The sequence below is a fragment of the Lepidochelys kempii genome, chromosome 10 (genome assembly GCF_965140285.1).
Source record: "Lepidochelys kempii isolate rLepKem1 chromosome 10, rLepKem1.hap1, whole genome shotgun sequence".
Lineage (NCBI taxonomy): Eukaryota > Metazoa > Chordata > Testudines > Cheloniidae > Lepidochelys > Lepidochelys kempii.
The window spans coordinates 73831840-73849755 of record NC_136389.1 but is presented as its reverse complement, the minus strand read 5'-3'; the positions used below and the strand labels follow the sequence as shown (position 1 = coordinate 73849755).

Sequence of the window (17916 nt, the reverse complement as noted above, 5' to 3'; positions counted from 1 at the left end):
CGATTTTTTCTGGGTGTCAATGGCCCCTGATAGAAAAAAAGATTCCCCACCCCTGTTTTAGAGCATAAGAATAGGGCTGGCCTTAGGGAAAATGGCACCCTGGGCAAGCTTTTATTTTGGTGCCCCCCCATCAATCCTGGCCCCTTGGTCTCCCTGGGATTCCCCCCCACCCCATCGCCTCTGGGCCCCACTGCCTCCCCCAGTGTTTAATTTGAAATGAAAAAGAGATGCCAGAGCTCAGCCCTGGCACAAATTAATCACTGGCAGGGCAGCCTGATATTGGCGGGTACTAGCCGGGCACCCAGCTCTGAAGGCAACACCACCGCCAGCAGTGGCGGCATATAATAAGTGTGGCGTGGTATATGGTATATTGCCACCCTTCTGCGCCACTGCTGTGACTTGTGGTGCCTGATGCTCAGCATGTGCCTCAAGGCAGGCTTTGCACCATCACACTGGGGTTGCATCTTACCAGATCCCGTGGCCCTGTTGCAGCCCTCTGGCCACTCCTGGCTCACCCGGAGCACCATTTCAGATTTTGGGGTTCCTTCCCCACTCTGAACTCTAGGGTACAGATGTGGGGACCTGCATGAAAGACCCCCTAAGCTTATTCTTACCAGCTTAGGTTAAAAACTTCCTCAAGGTACAGACTTTGCCTTGTCTTTGAACCCTATGCTGCCACCACCAAGCGTGTTAAACAAAGAACAGAAAAGAGCCTACTTGGAGACGTCTTCCCCCAAAAATATCCCCCCCAAGCCCTACACCCCCTTTCCTGGGGAAGGCTTGATAAAAATCCTCACCAATTTGTACAGGTGAACACAGACCCAAACCCTTGGATCTTAAGAACAATGAAAAAGCAATCAGGTTCTTAAAAGAAGACTTTTCTTTAAAGAAAAGGTAAAAGAATCACCTCTGTAAAATCAGGATGGTAAATACCTTACAGGGTAATCAGATTCAAAATGTAGAGAATCCCTCTAGGCAAAACCTTAAGTTACAAAAAGACACAAAAACTGGAATATACATTCCATTCAGCACAGCTATTTTACCAGCCATTAAACAAAAGAAATATAACGCATTTCTAGCTAGATTACTTACTAACTTTTTACAGGAGTTCTGAGTTGCATTTCTGATCTGTTCCCAGCAAAAGCATCACACAGACAGACAGACCGACCCTTTGTTTCCTCCCCCCCCACCCCTGCTCCCTAGCTTTGAAAGTATCTTCTCTCCTCATTGGTCATTTTGGTCAGGTGCCAGCGAGGTTATCTTAGCTTCTTAACCCTTTACAGGTGAAAGGGTTTTGCCTCTGGCCAGGAGGGATTTTATAGTTCTGTATACAGAAAGGTGGTTACCCTTCCCTTTATATTTATGACAGGGGGGCTCGGAGGAAACTTTAGCCATGATTCCATGGACTACTTGGGCACCTGAAAACTCTAGGGTTTTTGCCGATAATAATTTAGGAATTAGCTGACAGGAGCACTGTATTTAATTGTTATATAAAGAAAAAAATATATATATACAAACTCCAATTAAAGCCATGTTTAAAGTTTATATGTAAATTTAGAACAAAAAGGAGATAATACAGCAAGTTATTCCCAATCCCAAACCTTGAGGTATCAGTTCTAGAGCTTTAACACAGATATCAGAAACACAAGTTTGATACTTTGTACACTATCTTTAGTACAGATAAACAAACATTAATAAAATCTGCTTACTTTCTCTAACAGACACACTCTGTATTATTCCCATTATCTACTCTATTTTAGTCAATTGTCTTAAACTAAAAACATAATTTTAACATATGTGATTAAGTTTTTTTCTTGTTTATGAAGAAAGGGAATTTATTTTTCTAAATTATTTTGGCATTTATGTTTACTGATCACAATCATGTATGTGACTCACATAATTGTTATTGGTATCATAGTTGGAACTACATTTATTTTCATGCAAATTTTAAGTTATTTTACAGATAGAACTAAAAATACATTTGAAAATAAGTGACCTTCATCTGCCCAGTGTCTAAAGTTATGTGTTAGCTAATGGACTTTTAAACTGGCACTGCTAAAGTTAGTACAAGCTAAAGTTACATTGTAGGAAAATATTATTATTTGATTGTCATTATTTAAAGTAGTACAAAGTACAATATGATAATAAAAGTAATAATGATAATTACTCCAGCCAGGACAGGTTAGGCATTTTAGAACTCACTATTCAGTTAGAACAGTAAATATATCCCTCATATATATCAGAAGTCATTACAACTTTATAGTGCAATTATAAAATGTCTTGGTTATACCATTTCCCCAACTTCTCTAATGTAAACCACCCCTAAATTGTGATATCTACATCAGGGAAAAATCAGGGATTTTGTCACTATTTGGGATTGTGGGACTGGATGTTTCGGCTAGAATGAACAGCAGTGAAACAGCTAACGATATAGTTATTTACAATAAATGGAGTAGTTCTCATCTCTCCAAGTTATCGTTTAACGGACAGATTTCAGGAACACAGCACTGCATTGGTTTAGTACTTGTCTTACACTTGGAAACTTATCTCTGCAACCATAAGGGACAGATTTTTTTGTTTGTTTGTTTTAAATTGAACGCTTAAGTTCTGGAGAACATTTCTGTGGCCTGGGTTGGATTCTGTGGCTGCAGAACATTTAGCGCCCTGGCAATGGACAGGGAACAGCCCTAAGGAACTGTCACAATGTCAGCTACAATGATTTTTAACTGTAAGCTTGGCAACCATTTGGATGGGGGCTAAACCACATTCTAGACTAAACCAGTAACTAGACGAGGTCACTACCAAGGCTAGAGCAGTAGACCAGATTCACTCACGGGGACAATGGGATTCACTCCCGGGTACAAGGCCCCAAGAGTAGGAAACACCAGAAAGGGGCAAGTGGGATGGCAGGAGGAACAGCTTTTTCTGTAGATGAATCCCTCCTGGTATATAGGATACTTGAGGGCAGGGGTTCATTGAGGTGTGTTTTACACTTTCTGCATCAGCTTGTGTGAATACGGCCCCCACTTTTGAAACATGAGCCACTACACTAAACATCTGTTTAGCAAGATACGGGTATGGCCCAGGTTTCTTCGCTCTATTTGAATCTCACTGTAGACAGCAAATACCACTTTGACTCAAAAGAAAATGGAGCTTAAATGGTGCAGGAGGACAGCAATGGAACAGGTCAGTAAGTAGTATTAATGACACATATTGTAAAGACACACACACATAGGCAAGTGGTGATGCTAGTCAGGACTGAATAACCCTGGCAGAGATACACTGACAAAGTTCACATGCCTCCTGCAGTCAGTGGTAGTCTCTCATTTCCATGAGTATTAAATGGGAGTGTTAGAAAACCCTTTTGTCTGTGCTTTTAACCAGATTGATCATCCTGTAATGAAAACTTGAATGAAATTCCTGAGCAGAATCCAACAAGTTCACTGTACGCCATCGAGTTATTTCAGTTAGCTCATATTTCAGGCAGAGTTTACCTTGCTCTCCCTCCCACTCTACTATTCAATCTGGTTTGGGTGGGTCTTTGCTATCTGATGAAACCAGTATATTATGATAACAAAGAAAGTATTACACCAAATGTTTCAGAGAGCAACATATTTTGAAGGTCAGAAGCCTTCAAACACTTTTGAATCAAGGGATCATTCTTTTGAGAACCTTCAAAAATTTGCCTTTAAAAGTATCCTGCACTTGCCAAAGCCAGATGCTAGAACAATGTTCCAATGTGGCATTTAGAACTTTCCAGTATATGAAAGGGAAAATTTGGAATAGGATTTATTCTCAAGTTATATACGTTAATTTTTACTGACCTAAAAATTTATTTTTAGCCTTTCTTCATCCCTTCATAACCAACCCAGATAAAGGACAGAATGCAAACTCTGACATGGTTACTTACCCTGGCTTATCCAAAAGCCCCTTACCTCAGTCATTTCTTCTGTCAGATCACCACTCAGGCGAGCTCTCTGAAGCAATGCTAAGAGGTCAATGCTGGATTTCCGCCTGGGTTCTGATCCACACATGACTTCCGTTTCTGTTTCAGTTATGTTGATCTCCGTATGCACAGCCTCCTGCTGTCTCCATTGCAGGTCCTCTCCTGCCCGTTTCAAAGAAGTGCTGCTGCTCTTGAGAGACATGACCGAGCTGGAAAGAGTGCTGGGGATAAAGGTGGACAGGGCCTGGGAACCTGAATAAGTAGTTTCTTCACCTATGAAAGACTCACTCTCCAGTATGTCGGGCACAGATACGCTGAGGCGTCGGTCCAAGGAATGCCTTTGCCTTCTAGCCACCATTTTTCTAGAGCTTTTCTTTATCATCTTTATGTTGAAGTTTTGTAACAAAGGCCTGGTTTTCTGTTTCAGGGATCCCCAGACAGAGGATCTATCCAAATCCATAGCTGCAACAGGGATGTCACCAGCTCCTTGGCATTATTGGTTTTGAATGGACTTCAGTAATTCATAAGGTCACTAAAAAGAATGTGAGAAGAATAAAAGCCAAATCGTTAAAGTGAACAGCAGTTCTGGATTATGACTCATGATGTCTCACCCACAGACCTTCAGTCCATTTCTAACAAGTAAGAGGAAAGCATACTGTGTTATTAGAAGGGAATGAGCAGTAGAAAGTGTGCCCTATACTAAGGAATGATGGTTAAGATTATGTGAGGCCCATTTCCTTTAGGATCATCAGAAGTGGGCCATTTCCACTCTTTCCCCTTTCTGAAACCTGATATTGTGGGTTATCAAACTTTATGAATTAAAATATTCAACTTGACAACTGCTAGAGTTACTAGGAGTCCTTGTGGCACCTTAGAGACTAACAAATTTATTTGGGCATAAGCTTTTGTGGGCTAAAACCCACTTCATCAGATGCATGGAGTGAACAACACAGAAAGCAGTATAAATATTACAGCACATGAAAAGATGGGAGTTGCCTACCAAGTGGGGGGGGGGTCAGTGCTAACAAGACCAATGCAATCAAGGTGGACGTTGCCCATTTTCAACAGTTGACAAGAAGGTGCGAGTATCCGCAGAGGGGAAAATTACTTTTTGTAGTGACCCATCCACTCCCAGTCTTTATTCAGGCCTAATTTAATGGTGTCCCATTTGCAAATTAATTCCAGTTCTGCAATTTCTCACTGGAGTCTGTTTTTGAAGGTTTTTTTGTTGAAGAATTTGCCACTTTTAAGTCTGTTATTGAGTGTCCAGAGAGATTGAAGTGTTCTCCTACTGGTTTTTTAAAATGTTGCAATTCTTGATGTCTGATTTGTGTCCATTTATTCTTTTGCATAGAGACTGTCCGGTTTGGCCAACATACATGGCAGAGGGGTATTCCTGGCACATGATGGCATATATCACATTGGTAGATGTGCAGGTGAACGAGCCCCTGATGGTCATCCTTCAGGATAGGTTGCAGATCCTTGATGCACTGGAAAGCAGATAGTATACCCCTGGTCGGGGTTCTAGGGGTGTGTCTGTGTAGATTTGTTCCTATGCTTCTTCAGGGAGTTTCTTGAGTAGATGATGTAGTTTCTTTTGGTAGCCCTCAGTGGGATCAGGCTGTAGAATGTGGTGTCAGGCTGCTAGGCAACTCTCTCTGGTTCATATTCCGACCTATTCATGCTGACTACAGCACCTCCTTGGTCAGCCTTCTTTATTATAATGTCAGAGTTGTTTGAGGCAATACCCACCTGCTGAAGTGAGGAAACAGACTGAAAGAGCCAGAAGAGTACCCAGAAGTCACCTACTATAGGACAGGCCCAACAAAGAAAATAACAGAATGCCACTAGCCGTCACCTACAGGCCCAACTAAAACCTCTCTAGCGCATCAGAGATCTACAACTTATCCTGAAGGATGATCCCAAACCGGAAGGAGAACACTTCAATCTCCCTGGACACTGAATAACTGACTTAAAAGTGGCAAATTCTTCAACAACAAAAAATTTCAAAAACAGACTCCAACAAGAACTGCAGAACTGGAATTAATTTGCAAATGGGACACCATCAAATTAGGCCTGAATAAAGACTGGGAGTGGATGGGTCACTACAAAAAGTAATTTTCCCCTCTGCAGATACTCACATCTTCTTGTCAACTGTTGGAAATGGGTGATGTCCACCTTGATTGCATTGGCCTCGTTAGCACAAAAGTAATTTTCCTCCTTTGATATTCACCCCTTCTTGTCAGCTGTTGAGAATAGGCCACTTCCACCTTAATTGAATTTGCCTCGTTAGCACTGACCCCTCACTTGGTAAGACAACTCCCATCTTTTCATGTGCTGTAATATTTACACTGCTTTCTGTTTTGTTCACTCCATGCATCTGATAAAGTGGGTTTTAGCCCACAAAAGCTTATGCCCAAATAAATTTGTTAGTCTCTGAGGTGCCACAAGGCTTCCTCAGTTGTTTTGCTGATACAGACTAACACGGTGACCACTCTGAAACCAGAGGTACTGTAATCTGGAAGAGTGATTGGCTTAGTAAATATTGTAAACAAAGATTTGACGCATGGTAACGTTTTCATGAGAAAAAAACTGCAATGCAATGCTTCTGTGCACACTTTCCTGCCTGAAAGAACATAAGCAATGCCATACTGGGTCAAACCAATGGTCTATCTAGCCCAGTATCCTGACTCTGACAGTGGCCAGTACCAAAGCTTCAGGGGTAGTGTACAGAACAGGGTAGTTGGAATGATCTATCCCTGTCTTCTCCTCCAGGCTTCAACATTTGTTTCCTATCTTTTAAGCAGTTAATGATCCATGAGAGGATCTTCCCTTTTATCCCACGACTACTTAGTTTCCTTAAGAGCCTTTGGTGAAGGACCTTGTCAAAGGCTTTCCGGAAAGCCAAGTACTCTATATTGACTGGATCACTCTTATCCACATGCTTGTTGACACCGTAAAAGAATTCTCACAGATTGGTAAAGCATGATTTTCCTTTACAAAAGCCATGTTGACTCTTCCCCAACAAATCATGTTTATCTATGTCTGGTAATTCTGTTCTTTACATTTGTTTCTACCAATTTTCCCAGTACTGAAGTTAAGTTTACCTGCCTGTAATTGCCATGATCACCCATGGAGCCCTTTTTAAAATTGGTGTTACATTAGCTAGCTTCCAGTCATCTGGTACAGACGTTTGTTTGTACAATAGGATACATACTACAGGTAGTAGTTTTGCAATTTCATATTTGAGTTCCTTCAGAACTTGTGAGTGAATACCATCTGGTCCTGATGACTTATTCCTGTCTAATGTATCAATTTGTTCTAAAACCTTTTCTACTGACACTTCAGCATGGGGCAGTACTTTAGATATGTTGGCCAAAAAGGATAGGATGTGCAGGAGATAGCTCTGTGGAGAGTATCTAAAACTTTCAGCAAATTCTTGGGCATCCCAGTATACCAACTCATAAACAGAACACTGAGGACTGCCACTCATCAGTCAAGGTGGAATGAACAGTGATGGCTCAAGGCAACACCCAAGAATCTAGTAATCCAGGCTTCAATTGATGCACAGCTAATAACATTCTCTGCACTGATTATTGTCCCTAGATTCCCTGCACTCATTATTGTCCCTGGAAGTCCCTCCCTCCCCACAGAAACACACCATTACATGTCAGAATTATTCTTTGGAGGAGACCACTTTGAAAGTTTGGCACAGCAAGAGCTATAAATCCAAGGTGCCTGTAGGCAAGAAGAGCATGAATTTGTAGAATACCATCTGAATTAGATTAAAGAGACATACTTTAATCTACACACACACACACACACACACACACACACAGAGTAAAACTTGTTCGAACACTTATCCCGCAGCCATAGATCCTGCAGACCCTTTTTCATGCATGTAGTACATATTCCTCCATCACGATGGAGAGGTGGTGGGGCCAAATCTGAGTGATTGCCACTTGTGACCCCGTGCACCAGATCACGAGGCCCAGAGCGAGGAGTCAGGCCTAGCCCTGTAGGACAGGAGCTGTTGTTGCACGGTGAGTGTGAGGCAGGCTTGCTCTCCATCACCACTTCCTAGTATAATGCATCCGCTGAATCAGGAGGCCCCTGAAATAGCCCCATTGATATCAGAGAGACTAGTCACATCAGAAATACTTTTTAATTTCATTTAGAATGGCCAAAACCAGACCCTCTGAGAGGACTAAGGGAGGAAGACATTTTAATAGACTTCAGCACAGTTGTGAGGTAGAACACAATTAGTTTGGCCATGGAGCATTTAATAACTGAGGCCAGCATACTTAGGGAACTCATCTCTGCATACACTACTTTACAAACTAAGCTATGGCTGTCAGCTGGAGAAATGAGATGAATATACTTAATTTAACCAGCCAGCTGCTGATTAACAAACCACTAATCCACATTTTAAACTCTGCCCCTCTCTACATATCCACTCCTGGTCTCCCACAGGCTGATGCAAAGTTGCCTGAAGTTAGTGGGACTCTTTATATGGACTTCAATGGGCTTTGGATACAGCCCTTAATGCATCACCCTACCCCTCACCCTGTTTCCTCTTCTCCGCCAATGACGCCAGCCTCAATCGCTCACTTGTAAAACTCCTCCCACAAACACCTTTGAACATCCTTTCATCACACCCCTCATGCATGCAATGCTCTCTGAGGCATAACGCCACTATTCTCCCCTCCAGACCCATTTCTGCTGCGGTGCCAACACGCAGCCAGACAGACGACGATGCAGTAAGGCCAAGGAAGAGTCGAGACATGCTGATCTTTTTGATGAAATAATAAAACTTTAAAAAGTTAGAAAATTTATATAAAAATCCAGGCTAGATGTCTTTCTAGAATCTATCACTCAATTAGAAGTTATGGGCTTTATGCTGAAATTATTGGGTGGGGTTCGTTAGCCTGTGTTATGCAGGTGGTCAGACTACATGATCATATGGGTCCCTGCTGACCTCCTAATATACTTATACAATCTTTCTCATCGATAGATTTTAAGGGTGTCACTCTCCCTCCACATTGCTCTACTTTTCAGATTGTCAGCTCTTCAGGCAGGTACTGTGTTTTCCTTGCTGTACTGATTAGCACAACTGGACCATAATCCCAAATTGGCCCTCTGGGTATTAATGTAATATAAACAATTAATAATAATGATCTAACTCAATACAAGTCTTATTGACTACAGCATTAATAGCATGCAATCTCAGAAACAGGCTATTATCCAAATAACCTGACTCAAAAAGAAAAAAGAATCCCCAAACACACTTTCCTGGGCAGACTTTAAAAATTGCACAGAATGCTCCATCAGTTCCAAAGCTGATTTACACGCAAAGGGAACAAAGAACCTACCTTCAGGTACATGTAATTCTCTTAGGGTCTCATCCGTAGCCTGTTGAAGATTTCCACTGATTCCAAAGAGCTTTGGATTAGGCACTTAATGGCTGAGACACTTACTGGTATCAAATGCTTCATAAATTAATCAACTCCTTTGGGAGGATTTGCTTTCGCTATATAAGTGATATTCCAAGCAATCAAGCAGGAAAGTGGTTTCCTTTCAGAGCAGGTCTTTGTGGAAACAAACAACCTATGTGTGTGCAAGCACGGTTTTTCCATGAGTTTGGGGGCGGGGAGGGGAGGCGGAGAAAGGCGTTGACCACATCCTGCGAAAACAGCAAACCAATATACTGGACATTTGTAAGGCCCCTATAAGTGAAAGAAGCTTAATAAATTGCACAGGGAGGATTAGATTTTTGTAAAAGTGTGAGGCAGAACAATTACAGCAGGTTGGAACACAGGAAAACGCATTTGTACAATTTTACTGTACATTTTCAAAACTCTACAACCAGCTAAAATAAAACAAACTGTTATCAGTCAGAAGGAAAATAAAAACAATCCTGTTTTGTTCTGTTTTTTAAAATCTCATGATTTTTAACCTACTCCTTTGATTTGGGGGGGGGGACCCTAATTCGTGGTTTGTGAGCATTTGGGGGGTAGCAATACTGCTTTTGTGTTAAATCAGTGTAAAAGTATCTATATCAGTATAGCTATTCCCATACAGGAAAGTGAACAAACTATACTGGTGCATGGCACTTTTGTACTGGTATAAAACTGTCCACTAGTGGCTGTGCCATTATTTTGGTACAAAAAAGTCACACCCTTAACCCACATAGCTATACAGCAGGGATCGGCAACCTTTGGCCCGCAGCCCTCCAGGGAAAGCCGCTGGCAGGCCGGGACGGTTTGTTTACCTGCAGCATCTTCAGGTTCGGCCGATCGCAGCTCCCACTGGCTGCGGTTCACCATTCCAGGCCAATGGGGGCTGTGGGAAGTGGTGGCCAGCACATCCCTCGGCCTGTGCCACTTCCTACAGCCCCCATTGGCCTGGCACGGCGAACCGCAGCCAATAGGAGCTGCGATCGGCCGAACCTGCAGACACTGCAGGTAAACAAACTGTCCCGGCCTGCCAGCGGCTATCCCTGGTGGGCCGGGTGCCAAAGGTTGCTGGTCCCTGCTATCCAGGTACAAAAACAGTGTTTAAATCAAGACTAAATGAATTTATCACTGCACCTCTTTCAGGTAGGAAGAATTCTCCGTATCTCACCAGTGGGGAACTGAGGCACAGAGAGGCCAGGGGGCCTGTTTTTTAGCGAGGTAAGCGCCCACAGCTCCAACTGAAATCAAGGGGAGAAGCAAGCACACTGCACTCGTGTGGAGGAACAATATAAATAAATCTGGCCCTAAATTACTTGCCAAAGGACACAGGGAAGTCGATGCAGAGCCAGCAAATGAGACCAGATTCAAATCCCAGTGCAATGCTTTAACTATAGGAGGCTGTACTGAGCTTGCTTTTGTTGACGATTCTCATTTAGAAACCTTTCCACCTTCAAACACGATGGGCCATTCACAGTCATAGGGCCTCCACTTCCAATATTACATCATTTTAGAATTACCAGGCCAAACATGTTTGTAGAAAATGCCATAAAATAAGACTTTTGAAATTCAAATTCATCTTTATCCAGCACCTTCTGTTTTGCTGGCTCTCTCTTGCTCTCTCACACACAAACCTGTCACATTCAAAATGCTGTTGATAAAGACAGGACCAGTTCATAACATCTGCTTCCCTAGATGAACAAAGCTCTTCAAAGAGCTGTGTTTCCTATTCCCTTTCCATTATTCCCCACCACATACACACACACTTTCCTGACTATTCACCACGGCTTGTCGTCTTTGTTTGCTTTTGTTTTGTTATTGAACATACAACCTACTCCTGCAAACGCTACCAGGCATAGTTCTCCATGAAAGGATTCATGATAGTAAGCACTTCACTCGGTAAACAGTATTTGTAGAACAGGGCCATCTGAACGATAGCTGCCATGGGGCAGTCCCTTATCAATGTATATAGCACTCTACAAATAACACTATGAATAAAGTGTTTCCCCAATAATTTATACCATATCATCATCACCACCACCATAAAAACAAAATACTTCAAGAATAGTGGACCAGTGTGTCTCAAAATCTGTTCCACCAACCTAAGGAATGTCACTTTTTTCCCTAATGACAATATAATCCAAGGAATGTTTGAAAAAACTTGGCACAGCACACATCAAATTAATGAACACAATACAGTACTCCGACATTACAAGCACTGGTCAGACTGACCCAAGTACCCCACTGTTGGACATAAAAAGTATCAGCCACTGATAGCATTAAACCCCCATAGTTTTACAATTTCCTACTTCCCCAAGGCACAAAATTGTTTACAGAATACCAAATGTCAAGACAGATGACAAGACAGGGCAGGAAGAGGTTAGGGAGTGAGTAAGTGAGTGACACAGAGGCCCATTAGTGTTTCATTGCTGCATGTCAGCAACTCTTAGTAAGCCTGACAAACTCACTACACCTCATACACCGCTGTCATAATATTTACCTGCATCTGAAGCAGCAGTTTTTTTACCCACAAAAGCTTATGCCCAAATAAATCTGTTAGTCTTTAAAGTGCCACCAGATTCCTTGTTGTTTTTTATCTAGAAAGAATGTTGTGTAAGATACCAGATGAAAACCAGTAACATGATGGTCATTAATATCATTATGAAATGTGTTACCACTATATGAGGAATTACACTGATTTTATGCTCTAAAGTCTGTAACCAATGAAAGGGAGAAACAGGTTTTTTTCCAGACAAGAAGGAAGATAGTTCTCTCCCCGTCTATAATGTAAACTGAGCTTGATGATGCAAGAGACAAGGAATAGTTCATTTGCATCAGAGGTCAAACAGGAGGAGCAAATTAATATGAGGATGTAAAATCAGCATAGGAAGACACGGGAGTCTTAACCCCAAGGGTTCATCTTGAACCCGGCGACAAAGACAACAAATCTTGGGGAACATAAGCAGAAGCAAAAAGACATTCTGGGTATTCATCACTAAGGAGACATAGAGCTCTTTGCATCTATGAACAGAGGAACCCCAACTATGGGGGTTGGTGATGCTGAGAATCAGCTATAGGTGAGAAAACTGCTTTAGACAAAGCTTGGAGCCTACTGAGGTTACATGTAGTCTCTTACACACACATTATACTTTTGTGGTTTTGTAACCATTTCTGTTTCTATTATCTCTAAGTATTAATAAATAACAGATGTAAGTGATAAACTTATTCCTGTTTTATTATAAATTCCTATCAGTGCTGTTATATTAAGGTGAGGTAGGCATCCTCAAATGAGCCAGTAGGCAGGTATAGTCTGTCTCTTTGGAGATGGCAAATTTGGTATTTCTGTGGGCATCCAGTGACAGGGGCTGAATGCTGCAGGGAGACCTTCTAGAACAGTGGTTTTCAAACTTTTTTTCTGGCTACCCAGATGAAGAAAATTGTTGATGCCCGCAACCCAACAGAGCTGGAGATGAGGGGTTTGGGAATGGCTCAGGGCTGGGGCAGAAGGTTGGGATGCAGGGATGAGGGCTGCGGGGTGGGGCCGGGAATGATGGGTTCAGTGTGTGGGAGGGGGCACTGGGCTGGGGGTTCAGGCTCTGGGGTGGGGCTGTGGATGAGGGGTTTGGGGTGCAGAAAGGGGCTGCAGGTTTAGGGGGCTCCGGGCTGGGGCAGGGGATTGGGGCACAAGGGTGGGGCACGTGCTTACCTCAGGCAGCTTATGGTCAGTGGCACAGCGGGGGTGCTAAGGCAGGCTTCCTGCATTTCCTGGCACCATGGACCGCGCTGCAACCTGGAAGCAGCCAGCAGCAGGTCCAGCTCCTAGGCAGAGGAGCATACAAGTGGCTACGCGCGACTCTTGCCCACAGGCACCGCCTCCCCAGCTCCCATTGGCCAGGAGCCAGTGCTCAGGGCGGGAGTAGCACATTGGCTCCTAGGCGGGGGGGGCTACAGGACTCCGAGCTGCTGCTGGCCGCTTGCGGGGCGCAGCGCGGTGTCCAGACAGGGGGGGACTAGCCTGCCTTAGCTGGGCAGCACTTTTAACTGCCCGGTCGGCAGTGCTGACCAGAGCTGCCCCGACCCAGTGCCTTACCTTCCATGACGCAGTACTGGGTCGCAACCCGCACTTTGAAAACCACTGTTCTAGAGCAATGGTTCTCAACCAGGGGTACACATACCCCTCAGGGTACGCAGCGGTCTTCCAGGGGGTACTCTGCTCATCTAGAATTAGTGTTTCTCAACCTGGTGGTTGTAACCCCCATGGGGGTCGCAGGACAGTTTTAGGGGGATCGCAAGTGCAGGACTGGCATAGGAGCTGGCAAGCAGGGCAACTGCCCAGGGCCCCACCCCACAGGGGACCCTGCGAAGCTAAGCTACATGCTTCAGCCCCAAGCACCGGGGCTCAGGCTTCAGCCCTGAGCGTCAGCGCTTAGGCTTCAGACAAAGCTCACAAGTGAAGAACAGGCTCCACTATCACACTGAAACATAAGTACAATATTTATATTCCAATCGATTTATTTTATAATTATATGGTAAAAATGAGAAAGTAAGCAATTTTTTTCAGTAATAGTGAGCTGTGACACTTTTGTCTATCTGATTTTATAAGCTAGTAATTTTTAAATGAGGTGAAACTTGAGGTACACAAGATGAATAAGACTCCTGAAAAGGGTACAGTAGTCTGGAAAGGTTGAGAAACACTGTTCTAGAGAGACTGGGAACTGAAGTACACCAAGGGTTAACCTGCAAGGCAAAGTTAGGACTGGCAGAATCCTAAGGAGTTTGTTTGGCTGGCTCCCAAACTGGGGTGGTGGGGAGCTACCATCCAGTAAAGCACCAAAAAATCCCTCTTGATAACGCAGAAAGGTAATTGCATGACTACAATTCTAGATGCCCCGAGAGAGCATCACAGTAAGAAGTAAAGAAAGATTATCCCAATAACATCTCACCACAATGCTGTGTTCTGATGAAGCAGTGACAAACTTTCCAGTGACAACATTGGGCGAGACAATGCGCTGCAGTGGAATTGCATAAATATGTGCCAGGGTTCAGAGTAGCAGCTGTGTTACTCTGTATCCGCAAAAAGAAAAGGAGTACTTGTGTGGCACCTTAGAGACTAACAAATTTGAGCATAAGCTTTCGGGAGCTACAGCTCACTTCATCGGAGTGTCTTTTTATAAATATGTGCATTTCTCTTAACTGATTACTGTGATCTACAGCAAATGCCAAAAAAACAGCCTGCTCTTACTTTCTCCAGTGTTTTCTTTTCCTGCTTTTACTCACCATCTTTAGCAGCAGGACAGTAACTATAATTTAACAGACAGCAGCAGGTTCTCACTTGCTCATAATAAGTTTAGTCTTATTTTCAATACTTTCAGCATTCTCTATATATTCTACTTCCATCGTAGATCAGAAGTTTTCTTTCCTGCTGTAAATTTCAAATGCTTGGTGCCAACATCATCACAAAATCTTGTCTAAGCAATCACACATATGCAGAGAAAAAACTGTCCAGGGCCAGAGCCTCAGCCCCAATACCTCCTCCTTCGTTCTTCTCTGGCATTCATGATATATCGTAGCAAGGAGTTTCATAGGCTTATTATGCACAAAAAGTATTTCTTGTGATCAATTTTAATTTTTTTGCCTTTCAATTTCATTGAATGTCTTCTTGGGTTTTTTCCTGTATTAGAATAAATAGGAGTGTCCTTTCTCCTATTTCCCATCTCTATACTATTTATGTTTATACCCACTCAGAGCCTCGCTGAATAGTCCCAACGTTTTCTCTCTCCCCTCATACAGAAGGCTTTCCATGCCTCTAATCATTTCTGTCTCCTAGCTTTGAACCCTCTCTATTTCTGCTTTTCTGTTTTGTTTTGAGACAATGTGATCAGAACTCACCATAGTACTTAAGGTCAGAGCACGCCATTAACTGATATAACTAAACATTTTTAGCGTTTTCTCTCCTGTTCTTTAGGTATGCTAGCACTATGTTTGATTTGGGGCCATCTCAACACATTAATTAGTTTTCTTTGAGCTCTCCACTTTTTCCTGGATAGTTACAGTATATTTAGAATATGTACAAGTAGTTGATATTATTCCCTCTACTTTACATTATTTTGACTTTGTCACCATTGCATTTCATATGTGATCATTTGGTTAGGTCCCTCTGAGCTTCCTCACAGTGTTCACTGACCTAAATAATTATGTCATGTAAAAATATTGCCACTTCTGTTTATTTCCATTCCCACACCATAAATAATTATATTGAACAACACTGGTCCTAGTAGGAAAATGTGGGGCACTCCATAGTTAACCTTGGGCCAAGACAAATATTGATCACGTTTTCCCACTTTATTTTCTCTCTCTTTACCTGTTTCTGATTATTGGAACTGAACATTACTTTGGTTATTAAGTTTCCTTAAAATGCTCGTGAGGGGTTTTGTCAAAAGGCTCATTTGAGAGTTTAGATAAATTATGTAAACTAATTCATCTTTATTCACTATTTTGCTGGGGTGTCGTGAAGCTAAATTCACTAGCATATAGTGCTTTGAGACCTTCAGATGGAAGACCTTCTACAAGTGCAAATTGTTAGTAAATAGGTGCAGAGAGTCATGCTAAATTACAATATGATGCACCATCATTGTGGAATGTGTTGCCATATTCATTCTGACTACTCACCCCACTACTGCCACCAGTCCCCATGGAACAACACGATAAACTGAACCTGTAGGCTTACACTGAAACATTACCCAGCAAACTTTTTAAGAAGTACCCTCAAAAGCAGTAAAAATCAAGTATATGCAATTGAGCACATGAACGCTGCTGTTATACCTTTCATAAATATTCTAATTGTTGTATTCAATTTGCTTATACAATGAAAGTGAAAATAAAGGGTCGGTTTGCTTGCCACCAAGCTTTGTGAACATATGCTTAAGTTAGGATGCTTTCAGCTACGACTAACCACTCCTCAACATTTAGAACAATTCTTATAATAAGTAGCTGAAAAGACCAACAAATGACAAACAGAGGCTATTAGGAAGATGTTCTTTATTCACATGTCTTAATACTGGTTTCAGTTCAAAGGCAACTCTACTGAAGCCTAACCTAGTGCAACTTTACACATTCCAGCTCCCTCAACGTGAAAGCTGAAATAGTTTAGCCCCTGTCTATATAAAGAATTTCCCCACGATTTCTGCCATTGGTGGCAGGCATTGGCATAGCTGCACCAGTGTAAAGCCCTAGGAGACAGAGGGGACAGTGCTTTAAGTTCACCTAAACTGGTTCCAAGCAAAGGTAAGTTACGCTTGTACAAACAGCGGCTAGGAACCACGTGCTAGGTATGTAATGTTAATAGCAAGGTTTACCGTGAAAGAGTGTACCCATTGTTCTATAAAATGTGTTTTAAATACCACTGTCCCTTTTTTTTCCTCCACCAGCTGCATGTGTTTCAAGGATCACAGGATCTTCTCCGTCCCAGAGGCTAGCGAAGATTAGAAGGTGGAAAAAACGCACTCGTGATGAAATGTTCTCTGAGCTCATGCTGTCCTCCCACACTGACAGAGCACAAACGAATGCGTGGAGGCAGATAATGTCAGAGTTCAGGAAAGCACAAAATGACCAGGAGGAGAAGTGGTGGCCTGAAGAGAGTAAGTAGTGGGCTGAAAAGAGGGCTGAAGCTGAAAGGTGGCATCAGCGTGATGAGAGGAGGCAGGATTCAATGCCAAGGCTCCTGGAGGATCAAACTAATATGCTCCAGCATATGGCTGAGCTGCAGGAAAGGCAGCAGGAGCACAGACCACCGCTACAGCCCCTGTGTGACCAACCGCCCTCCTCCCCAAGTTCCATAGCTTCCTCACCCAAATGCCCAAGAACGCAGTGGTGGGGCCTCCAGCCACTCCACCCCAGAGAACTGCCCAAGCAACAGAAGGCTAGCATTCAATAAGTTTTATAATTTTAAAATGCTGTGTGGCCTTGTCCTTCCCTCCTCCACCACCCCTCCTGGTGCTACCCACCTCCACCACTCCTCTTGGGCTACCTTGGCAGTTATCCCCCTATTTGTGTGATGAATTAATAAAGAATACATGAATGTGAAGCAACAATGACTTTATTGCCTCTGCAAGCGGTGATCGAAGGGAGGAGGGGAGGGTGGTTAGCTTACAGGGAAGTAGAGCGAACCAAGGGTGGTGGGGGGTTCCATCAAGGAGAAACAAACAGAACTTTCACACCGTAGCCTGGCCAATCATGAAACTGGTTTTCAAAGCTTCTCTGATGTGCACTGCACCCTCCTGACAACTTCTAACCGCCCTGGTGTCCGGCTGCGCGTAACCAGTGGCCAGGCGATTTGCCTCAACCTCCCACCCCGCCATAAACATCTCCCCCTTACTCTCACAGATATTGTGGCGCACACAGCAAGCAGTAATAACAGTGGAAATATTGGTTTCGCTGAGGTCTAACCGAGTCAGTAAACTGCACCAGCGCGCCTTTAAACGTCCAAATGCACATTCTACCACCATTCTGCACTCGCTC

General features: G+C 43.0%; 1 protein-coding gene across 7 annotated transcripts in view; it reads right to left on the bottom strand.

Moving 5' to 3' along the window:
• MCTP2 (multiple C2 and transmembrane domain containing 2) overlaps nt 1-17916 on the bottom strand; it is a 161587-nt gene that overhangs the window by 127075 nt on the left and 16596 nt on the right. For 5 of the 7 annotated variants that reach the window (XM_073304233.2, XM_073304239.2, XM_073304236.2 and 2 more), the window contains exon 2: nt 3936-4478. In XM_073304233.2, the coding sequence (XP_073160334.2) occupies nt 3936-4406 (471 nt within the window). In that variant the 5' untranslated portion in view covers nt 4407-4478. Of the gene's footprint in view, nt 1-3935; nt 4479-9318; nt 9523-17916 lie in introns of those variants that run through there. The other 2 variants (XM_073304234.2, XM_073304241.2) reach the window with 2 other exon arrangements.